This window comes from Mytilus californianus, unplaced genomic scaffold (assembly GCF_021869535.1).
Source record: "Mytilus californianus isolate M0D057914Y unplaced genomic scaffold, xbMytCali1.0.p SCAF_15, whole genome shotgun sequence".
Classification (NCBI taxonomy): domain Eukaryota; kingdom Metazoa; phylum Mollusca; class Bivalvia; order Mytilida; family Mytilidae; genus Mytilus; species Mytilus californianus.
The window spans coordinates 22,972,143-22,984,364 of NW_026262637.1; the positions used below are offsets into that span (position 1 = coordinate 22,972,143).

The 12,222-nt window shown below is 29.9% G+C and overlaps 1 protein-coding gene across 1 annotated transcript in view; it reads right to left on the reverse strand.

The window, feature by feature from the left end:
* The window catches only part of LOC127725693 (protein kinase C-binding protein NELL2-like), a 124,102-nt gene that overhangs the window by 18,635 nt on the left and 93,245 nt on the right, over positions 1–12,222 (reverse strand). Inside the window, exon 17 of the mRNA XM_052232859.1 lies at positions 1,673–1,789. Within this exon, the coding sequence (XP_052088819.1) occupies positions 1,673–1,789 (117 nt within the window). The remainder of the gene's footprint in view (positions 1–1,672; positions 1,790–12,222) is intronic.

Here is a 12,222-nt window from a genome sequence, read left to right on the forward strand (position 1 = left end):
TAACATTAGTTTGATTATTTTGCATTGATTTTTTTTTTTAATAAGATTAATCTTTTTAATTGTATTGAAAATAACAAATATAAAGGTATATAAGAGGTATTGGTGCAATAAATTATAGAGAATATATTTACTTAACAAAAGAATAGATATTTTCTTGGTCAGAATTATCATTTGGTACATTTTCCTATTAGTCCCAAGTAAAATAAGGATGTTGTTTAAAAAACAATGACTATATTTCTGTCATAAAGAAAGCTAGCGGTGGAAAAAGATCTTAAGGAAAATAAAATCAGACATTTCCAAAAGGTAATGGCTACATATCTGCTATAGAGTCAGTGTCCTATTCAGACAAGTTGTGTGAAATGGAAGTGTGAAGAGTGAAATATGTCTATGTGTGAAAAGTGCAATAAGTTTATGTGTGATAAGTGTAATATGTTTATGTTTGAAGAGTGTAATATGTTAATGTGTGAAAAGTACAATACATTTTATTTGTGAAAAGTGTAATATGTTTATGTGTGAAAATTCAATATGTTTATGTGTGAAAAGTGTAATATGTTTCTGTGCGAAAAGTCCAATAAGTTTATGTGTGAAAACTGTAATACCGGGTATGTTTAAGTGTGAAAAGTGCAAAATGTTTATGTGTGAAAAGAGTAATATGTTAAGGTGTGAAGAGACTGTAATATGTTTATGTGTGAAAAGTGAATTAAGTTTGTGTGTGAAAAGTGTAATAAGTTTAGATGTGAAGAGTGTAATATGCTTATGTGAAAAGAGTGTATAAATATGCTTATGTCTGAAGAGTGTAAAAACAAAAATTACATTCTAAAATCAAAACCAGAAGAAGTATAGAACTACAGACATTAAGGAGATTTGGAAATAGAGGTAACAGTTACATCACAGGAAAAGACATCTATGGAACCAAGTCAATGTTCAGTGAATCTAAGATATACAGGAATGTAAGCATGGTAAGGGAATACATGATTGATTTCTTAAAACATTTAACTGTAGCTTTAGATGAAGGATTATTGATTGGTGAGGGACAGAATAAGAAAAGTCTAACCCTTTCACAACACCTACAGGTCTCCATAAGGTGAAAATTGAAGGAGAAAAACTAAATATCAAATCAAACTTTAACATTGATGTATATGATATAGCTATTTAACACCTACTAATGGCCTGTTGCTAAATACAGTGATCACTCAAGTCATGTGACAGATACTAATTACTTTGTAAAATCTGTTACTGGTGATAGTTGAGTGATAAAAGCCTTAATAAAAAAGTAATGAATTGGAATAACGGTGCAAAATAGTCAACTAAACATGATGGCAAATAATCTTACCAAGTATGAGAGATTTCAATCAAAAGATCTAAGAGGAGTAGCTCTAGCTCTTTTGTAATGAAGAATGCAAATCTAGTGATATCAAAGAAAGCGAATTCTTCTGTCAGCAATTAAACTAGAAAACCTAAACATCACAACAAATTTATTTCATTCTTGTTAAGTTCATTGAATTGGTGAATGATTCAGCAGTTGTCATAGTTATGCAATCTTAAATTCCTGTTTGTTTTACTTTTGGTATATTATGTATTGCTTTTAAAATGATTTACAATGAAAAATGAATAGGTCATTTCAACTTCAATTTTTTGGCAACATTATAATAAAATCAATTTATACATTTACCATTAATACATGGCATTCCAATCTGACAAGCACATGTGTAGCCTCCTTCTGTGTTGACACATGTTGTACTAACGTGACAGGTATGACCACTGCCTTCTCCTTGGCATTCATTCACATCTGTTAAGATAGAAAATTCTAGTATATTTTTCAACTAAAACAAATAATTATGTTTGTATTTAATTCATCAAATTGATATACTGTTTAATTGTATTTTTCATGGGTTCTACTAATTTTTCGCTATTTCCCTGGTACTAAAACATAACACCACAAAAACATATTTTTTGAAAATTGAATTCGTATAAATTACAAAAAAAAACTATCACAAATCAGCTTCAATTAAAGGGTGCTATATTAACTACAATACATAATCAATAAAACAATTTTTTTCTATACTACTGGTACCTCTGAATGAATAGTGATTTAATGAACTATAAAATATTAAGTATAGAAGATTATAGACGATTACAGATTTTTTAAGTAGAGTTATCTTTCTTTGTGTTGATGTCATTTTCATTCTAAAATGTAGTCATCATAATGCTGTGGACATTCAAAATTTATTTATATCCATTTCTTTATTATCTGCTTGAGAAAGATGGCTGGGGGTTGCAATCTTGTTAATTCAGCTGTATGTTTTCCCTACAATACTCTCCACCCTAGAGGGAGTGTAGCGTATCACAACATCAGATTTTAATCAGATTGCTGGGGGTTGGAGATGGTGAGAACAGTTATGTTGTGTCTCAATGGGACCTCTGGATTGGCCTTGTCTTTAGATGCATGATAAGTATTTGCCCAGCATTACAATCATTTAGCAATAATAAAGCAATGTTGAATCTCAATACTGTAGTAATTTAGTAGGAAAAAAGCTAACAAGATACAAATTATTATCAGATATAAAACTAAAAATATTTCCCATTTGCTATTATATCTAATTGTTTTATAGGTTCATTTACCTGTAAATTTTACCTCTTCAAGGATAATGCCTTACGTAATACTTATTATGTACTAGGTCACCTAAACAAATCAGGTCAATGAACTGAGGATACTAGTAGAATTTCATACTTTAAACTGTCAGCTGTTGAATCTTGTGGAAATTTCTATTAAATTTTGCAGTGACTAGTAATTTTTTAAGCAAATTTTTCATCTCATTCAAAAGAACACCTGGAAAGCATCAATAAAAAATCTCCGGTAAAGGGCCAAAACTTCAGATAATAATTTTCAAATCAACAGCTAGCTGCCTTTGATATAAAATAAGAAGTAACTTATATCTACAGGCTCTAAAGAGCCTGTGTCACTCACCTGGGTCTATGTGCATATTCAATAAAGGACACTCTCCAACATTGAGAATAGAATTCATGACAAAAACCTCTGTTTTGCTGATCTTGCATTGCTGATCATTTAGTCTGTTTAGTTTCTCTCTATCTTCTTTAGTTTTTGCTCAAAACACAAAAGAGGGTAAAAAAAACCTCATTTAAGGGCAATCACTCCTAAAAAGAGTGACAGTCTACTGACTATATTGGCAAAATTTGACTTGTTAGTAGATCTTGCTTTGCTGATCATTTTTGTGATTTAAAGTGTCTATTTATCCTTATAGTTTTTATCATATAAGTCAAAACGCAAAAAAATGGTAAAAATCGTCATTAAAGGGCAATAACTCCAATAATTAAGGAGTCATCGTACTATTTCCTCCATATTGTCTAAATCGTAGAACTTGTCTTGCTTATCATTTTTGCTTATTTAAGTTTCTATCTTTCTATTATAATTTTTAAGATATAAGGCAAAAACATAAAAAATTTGTAAAAATTGTCATCAAAGGGCAATAACTCTAATAAGGAGTTGACTGACTATTTCGACCATCAGACCCATTTGTAGAACTTGTTTTGCTGATCATTTTTTGCAATTTAAAGTTTCTATCTATTATAATTTTCAAGAAACTAGGCAAAATGAAAAAAATGGTAAAATTTGTCAATTAAGGGCAATAACTCCAATAAGAAGTCGTCTGACAGTTTTGACGTATATGAACAATTGGTAGAGCTCAAAATTCTGAACATTTTTGCCCTGTCAGATTTTCTCTATTTATACCGGTTTGCAAAATAATAGACAAAACTTACCCCTATGTTCTATTTTTAGTCAAGTCGTCAATATTGGTTGGCAGGCGGGGTCCTCGGACACATTTTTCAAACAAAATACCCCAATGATGATTCTAGCCAAATTTGGTTAAATTTTGCCCAGTAGTTTCAGAGAAGATTTTTGTAAAAGTTAACGACGACAGATCACGGACGACGGATGCCAAGTGATGACAAAAGCTCAAGGGGCCAGGTGAGCTAAAAATAAGTGCACGATATTCCCTCCCTCCTTATTTCCAGTATTTCAGTTCCATAAGTCATGTAAGTATGAAAACTAGCCTAAGATTATATAAAAAACATAAAAGAACAGAGTTCTAATGTCCCCTGCATTGCACATATTCTATCTATCCAAGGTACAAGGACAATAACTAAAAAAAGCACTTTTTTTTTTGTTATCAAAAACTTTTTATTAATATCTTGAGAGAAATGAAGGCTTCAGAGCAAATGCAATGTGATTTCCATTATAATTTATATTTCCAAGGGGCATAACTCTTTTAAAAATTATTGATCAGCAGTGATTTTCAAATTTGTCCAAGACATTGCTAATATTGACAATATTGATATAAACCTATGATATAAGTTCGTAAAATTCTGGCAAATGCAATTCTTCATGTAATTTATTTTTCCAAGGGGTATAACTCTTTTAAGAATAATTGATGGGCACTGATTTTCGAACTCATCCAAGACATTGCTGATATAAACCTATGATATACCAGTAAGTGTCATAAAAAATCTGGCAAGAATTGTACAAATGAGAGCACAAGCAATGCAATTTTCAATATAATTAATGTTTCCAAGGGGCATAACTCTTTCAAAAATAATTGATCAGCACTGATTTCGAACTCATCCAAGACATTGCTGATATAAATCTATGATATAAGTTTCATAAAAATCTGGCAAGAATTGTACATGTGAGAGCGCTAACAAGACTGGACAGAAGGACGGACGTACGCCCGGTATTTCCATGTCCCCCGTGAGGCATTACGAAGGGGACAAAAAGAAATGAAGATAAACATTGTACTTGTACAATTGTTTTCAAATTTTCTATGATTTTGGTGAAAACCGTACAATGCAAAAGACACATATAAAATTATCAATAGTTTTACAAATGAACAATAGAAAAACAATAAAAATATGTTCAAAATTGTAAGGGAGCTGTGTAAAATTATTTGAAGGTCCAAAAATAAAGCTGTGTTACTAGTATTATGAGCAGTGCTCAAAATTATTTTTATCAATTAAAGTCCCTTTACTCTGGATCATCTCATCTAAACATTCTCTAGGACTTCCTTGATAAAGATTATAACATTGCATCAAAATTTGAGGAAAGAACCAAGAAAGCAAACTTAATTAACAAGAGACAGTCCTGTTGATATTGTCATTTTTTTACTGTTGCAATCCTGTATCTCTAGAACTAGAGGGTAACAGGAGCCAGAATCGCTTACCTGGTACAAATATGCAAAATCATTGGCAACAATATTATAGTAAATGAGATTGCCTGTGTCTTACTGTGTACAGTTTGTCTCTATCTATTATAGTTAAAATTCAAGATAATTGCTTTAAAGCTAAAGTTGGTAAAAATTGTGATTTAGGGGAAGTAAGAAGTCATTTCCACAATATTGGTTATGATTACCTATCATTAATTTTGCATAAATCCATGTTTTTTTGGACTCTGTTGGATAGTTCTCATATTGGCAATCATACCACATCTTAGTATTTTATGTTGCTGATCATTTAAGCTGTTCACAGTTTCTCTCTATCTACTTTAGTTCTCAAGATAATAACCAAAAAGGCAAAATATGGTCTTTGAAGAAAATGATTTCTCAGTTTCTCTCTAGTTATTATAGTTTTAAAAAAAATACAAAATTGACAAAAAAGGTAAAGTACAGGGTCACTTACAACAATAACAACTGAAAGGAGCTTGTTTGTGGATTTCAGTTATGCTAAATTGACTTATTTTACAAACATGAAAAAAACATCACATTTTTATTGTGTCTGTCTCAAGCTATGAACCAGTAATCCAGTAGTTGTCCGTGATTGCTGATTATCATATTTGTTTTTTGTTCATCTTTGCTAATTTCTACTATAGATTTGTCCAAAAACTCATAAAATTGTTAAAAATCAACATTGAAGGGCAATAACTCTTATAAGGAGTTAACTGTATATTTGGTCATGTTGATTTCTTTGTAGATATGCTGTTTAGGTTTCTCTTTATCGGTAATAGCTTTCAAGATAATAGCCCTAAATAAAAATTTAGAAAAAAACATAAATATCGTCATTTTAGGACTCATCATGGAAGAGCAATCCTGTAATTGATTCGTACTGATCTATTTGAAGTTGTTGTCTTGCTGATAAGTTTTGATGTTTATTGTTTTTCTCTGTCTTTTGTCATTTTCAAGATAATAGCCAAAAAAAAGTGAAACTGTATATTTAAAGGCAATATATACTCATAAAACGAGTTAATTGACTGTCTTGTCATTCTGGTCACTTTATCTTTTAAAGAATCCTCTATGTAAAATAATTTTCTAGAAGAAAAAAAAGCAAGACTGTAAAACTTACAAAAAATTACATTCTAGAGACAATAACTCCAAAATGGCTTGTTAGATTTTTTTTTAGAAATTTCTGGGTACATCTAGTTTTTGTCATACTGATCACTTTTACCAGCAGTCAGTTTTGCATTTTTTAATAACTGCTTTAGTCTGAACTAGTCAAGCTTTAAAACTGCAATTGCATTCTAATATTCTATTTTAGCTGTGGTAGTCCTTGTTAAATTTATTCACCAATATTTTTTTACTTGGAAGTGATTTAGAACTTGACATATTGTATGAACATTTGTCTATTGCTGAAGACTATATTGTTGATCTTTAAGATGTCTATGGTTTTCTAGTGTTTTTGGGTTGCTGTCTTATTGACATACACCACACATCTCCTTTTGTTCATATATATCCTGCAGAATTGCACTTTGTAATTTGATTTCAGGAAGAAAGATGCCAATTTTCAAATATTATTTACATGATTTATAGACAAAATACTTAATGTATTAAACATATACCACTTGAGCAATAATTTATCTGTATGAAAACGTCATAACTTTTGTTTAAATAAAGTTTTATGGATAATTTTCATAAATTTTATTACATGTTATTCAAAGTAAAGGTAAATTAAGAAAAAAATAGAAAATTTATTATCAAAATGTATATTTATATAGAATTTTTATATTTACAGGGGTAATTACTTTCGAACTGGCAATGTATTTTTGACCTTAATATTTTATGCATGTACATATTCTTCACAGTATGAGTAGCAATTATATATTATACTCAAAACATAATGAAATGCTTGATATGTTGTAAATGCTATATAAATATTATGAATGAAGAAAGTACTGTGATCCCATCTGTCAGTTTCAGTGCTAGACTTAAGAAAATGGACATGCTTGCCTATTTTAAAACATTTAAAGAGACATCTAAAACTGACACATACAAAGCACTACATGTTCCTCAGGGGTTCCAATTTTTGAAAGATTTTGTGTTCTACAGAAACCATGAAATTAAGTGTCTAACGAAATGCATAATTTTCTATGAGTTCTAATGTATTAATCTGAAATCCATGCTATTTTAAAGATTTCAAAGAGTAATTTAGGCAAGGACCATGTTTTGCCCCGATTATTAAGTTTTAAGATAAAAATGTTTTAAGTTGATGAAAAGACATGCTAGAAAGTTAAATAGAATTATTCTTTATCAAAGTTTTATTTTAAAGCTTATGGATTTTTTCATCTCAAATAGGCCAAAAATAGAGATTTTTGCAAAATTTGACAAAATCGTCTGGATATAAACTGCATTTAGGCCTAGAAAACATAGGGGACATGCGTCGACAAACTAAATATTCAAGTCAGATATGTAAAATATTATAAAAACTTTATATAAAAAGATCTTTTTTGTCGACACATGCGCTCTATGGTTCCTGTCTAAATAATCAATGGAAATTTACCCGTTTTCATTGAATTTTCATGACCAATCCAAATGAGTGCTATTTATGACGTTATGAATAGAAAGCAACTACGTAAATTTTCAACAAAATGACATCTTTCCTATCTAGTCATTTTATTGGATATGACTCATTGTGATATAGGTCATTAAATCTTAATTTGAAATTATAGCTAGAAATAGATGCCATTTTAGGACCTTTTCCAACCTACTCCTTTTCACAAAAATAGGGTATGAAAATTCATTGGCATCCTGTCCATACTTTTGGACTTTTTGCAAAACTTGTTGATGGACAAACAGACAAACTGAAAATTATAGGTCACCCTATCCTCAATGCAGGGTCCTAGAATAATATCCAAACCCTTTTTTCAGAACACAAGATATATTTAATATTTTCCATTATTTTTTTACATTTACATAAATGTGTGACATATTATTTAGTTTTCAAGACAATTTAATCGTTTCATAAACAATAAATAATATGATTATTATGCATATTATTTCTTTCTAAAATTCTAAATGGCTATAAATGTCTTGAAATCTTTTCTATTTTTAATAAACAGCTTCGCCAAGAGTGCATGATAGGACCTTATTGTGCATATTGAAATTGTTGCAAAAATAAAATGGGATATTTAGAAGGCAATTAATCAAAAGCAATTGACAGACATTGGTATCCCATAATATGAGTCAGGGCTTATAAAAATGTGAAATAGGTATGATATAATACTACAATGAAAAGTATACGTTTATCAAAGTTCAGTTATTGGTGCAGGGAGGGGATGATAGGGTTGGGGAGAAATTATCAAAGGTCAGTCATCTACATACTCATTGTTAAAGAGTTCAGCAGCTAAGTTATACTTTCCTGTGTTTAAAGTCCTTAAAATAGTATAGTAAAATGTATTTATTCAAATTATTTTCTGTTTATTTTTTTTGCCTTGATACAACCAAGTTACACTATCTTAACCACGTGTTGTTAGTTGTTGTTTTTTATGCCTGTTTTTATTTTTTGGAGGAGTTGGTTGCAGGTTGATGTGGTCTGTTGTACTGCATGGTATTTTTGGCGATTAATGGCATCCCTTTAATACATTACTGCAAACAAAATTGCTTTCTCTGTTAGTAATTTATCTTTTTCATAGGTTATAAAGTCATCAAATGACAGTTAATTTAGTAAAATGGCAAATTTACAAAAAATCTTAATCGTTTCAATTACAAATATATTAATGCAGAGAAGTAATATAGAAGGCAACCCTCCTACATATTATTAATGATATTTATACTGAGGAAGTGAATTTTGTGATAATTGAAAACTTTTTTGTGTTACTCTTTTTATATGAATAAAAGAACAGAGTTCCAATGTCCCCCCACGTTGCACATATTTTATCTATCCAAGGTACAAAGGCAACAACTAAATAAAACACTATTTTTTTTGTTCTTTAAATAAAACAATTTATAAATATCTTAAAGAAATAAAGGCTTGAGAGCAAATGCAATGCGATTTCCGTTATAATTAATTTTTCCAAGGGGCATAACTCAATAAAAATATTTGATCATCACTGATTTTCGAAACTGTCAAAGACATTGCTGATATAAACCTATGATATAAGTTTCATAAAATTCTAACAAGAATTGTACACATGAGAGCGCTAACAGCGCAATTTTTCCATATAATCAATATATCCAAAGGACATAACTCTTTAAAAATAATTGATCGGCACTAATTTTTGAATTGTCTGAGACATTGATGATATAAACCTGTAATATAAATTTTCATAAAAATCTGGCAAGAATTGTACACATGAGAGTGCTAACAGCGCAATTTTTCCATGTAATCAATATATCCAAAGGACATAACTCTTTAAAAATAATTGATAATCAATATATCCAAAGGACATAACTCTTTAAAAATAATTGATCAGCACTAATTTTTGAATTTGTCTGAGACATTGATGATATAAACCTGTAATGTAAATTTTCATAAAAATCTGGCAAGAATTGTACACATGAGAGTGCCAAAAATGCAATTTTCCATATAATCAATATTTTCAAGGGGCATAACTCTTTTAAAAATAATTGATCGACACTATTTCAAACTCATCAAAAACATTGATGATATAAACCTATAATATAAATTTCATAAAAATCTGGCAAGAATTGTACATATTAGAGCGTTCATCAGGCAATTTTCCATATAATTAATATTTCCAAGGGGCATAACTCTTTAAAAATAATTGATCAGCACTGATTTTCGAACTCGTTAAAAACAATATTGATATAAACCTATGATATAAGTTTCGTAAAATTCTGGCAAGAAATGTACACATGAGATCGCTAATATTGCAATTTTCCATATAATTTATATTTCCAAGGGACATAACTCTTTTAAAAATAATTGATCAGCACTTTTTTTTCGAAATAGTCAAAGACATTGCTGATTTAAACCCATGATATAAATTTCATAAAAATCTGGCAAGAATTTGTACACACGAGAGTGCTAACGATGCAATTTTCCTTATAATTAATGTTTCTAAGGGTCATAACTCTTTTAAAAATAATTGATCGGCACTGATTTTCGAACTCATCCAAGACATTGCTGATATAAACATATGATATAAGTTTCATAAAAATCTGGCAAGAACTGTACAGGTGAGAGCACTAACAAGACCGGACAGACGGACGACGGATGGAAGCCCGGTATTTCTATGTCTCCCGTACAACTAAAAAGATGATCTGCATAAGGTCAATGAGAAAGCAATCCAAGAACTCAAATAACCAAAAGGCATCTGCAAGGTCAACCAAAATACAGTTTTCCATAAATATGCACTATCATGTATGATATTATATATAGACCAAATATTTTACAAAACTTCATCTTTCTCTTGTGGCTATCTCCATGACCTATGGCTTAATGATGAAAACAATCAATGTTTTAATCTCAAATAGGAACATTACCCATCCAAGTTTGGTCATAATTGTAATTAATAGTCTGTTTAAATTGTTCATTATCTTAACAATTTACCTAATAACTTCAAATTAAAAAGGGGTTTTCCTCTCTCTGGAGAAAATTATTAAGATTGGATCAATTTAGATGTATCATTCAAAAAATATCCTCCAGGAACTAAAACTTTCCAAAATTTCACGCATTTTTATTTTCATCATGACCTTGAGCTTAAAATACTGGCTTGTTTGATTCATATCAGCTCCATTACAAGATCAAATCTTTTCCATACACTAATTTTTGTTGTTTATAATAGATGACTTTCCATTTTCCCGTACATTTCCAATATCACAATGCTTATCTTATTACATCACAGTAAGATTTGATTTTTCAATGACATCAATTACGTCGATTGACCTCGGGGCAACTGGCATAACTCTTTCATAAAAAAGAACTTGAATTAGTCTATTATATGAGCTTTAAAAAGGTAAACTGGATCCCTCCATTTATAAACTGACAAGGTGCTTAATGCTGCTTATAATACGTACAAGCATCACTGTATCCTTATGTACATTGCATTCAATCCCAACAACAGATTTATTGCAGTTGTGATATAGAAATTATTCAAATTAAGATATTCATTCCTTTATCCAATATACTGATGTCAATTTCATGAAAATAGACCACACTAATGACCTAAAATAACATAACATTAAACCAAATAGTTTGAGAGAATGATAATTTCTGGAATCAAGTGTATTGAGTATTTCTCTCTCAATCATAAAATTTGGTTAATGTCATATTTAAGGCTAAAAATTAATATTAAGAAACTGACATCCTAACAGACAAATGTCATTCATTGTACTACAAACCAATTTAACAAATTTGCAAATCAGCTGAAAACCATGAAACCCAAATTTATATCAATTTAATTACAAAATGTTTCCTACAAATCCTAGATGTATAAATTTCGGTCAAGCCAAAACCAGACAATTAGTCTTGACCACTTTACCATTATATAACAATCCGTATCAAGGTCTACTTGTAATATTGACCCTGATGTCATTTATCTTGCTTACAAAATGTCATGACATTGCTTTTAATATCTTCTTCCAATAGAACATATTATGTGACTTGATTGGAAAAAAAAATGAAAAGTTTTCTTTTGAGTATCTTTTACATTGCTAATCCATCTTCATATGTATTTAACATGACAAGGGAATACTTACAAGAGATAATTCAAATATTTTTGTCCTTGAACATCACAATAAATATCATTAAGTCTAAGGATTTATAGAACACAAGTGTAAACCCTGAAATGGCCTGCTTTACTGGCCAAGACTGATTTAATGTTGAAAGTTTTAAAGATAAAGGTTTTACTACAAGTTTCACATAAACTTAACATTATCAATGATCCATGACAATAAGGTCAAGGTCAGATAAACCTTGCCTAACAGACATATATACCTTAAAATAATTCCATGAACTAAGTCTAGTTGACCTATTGCT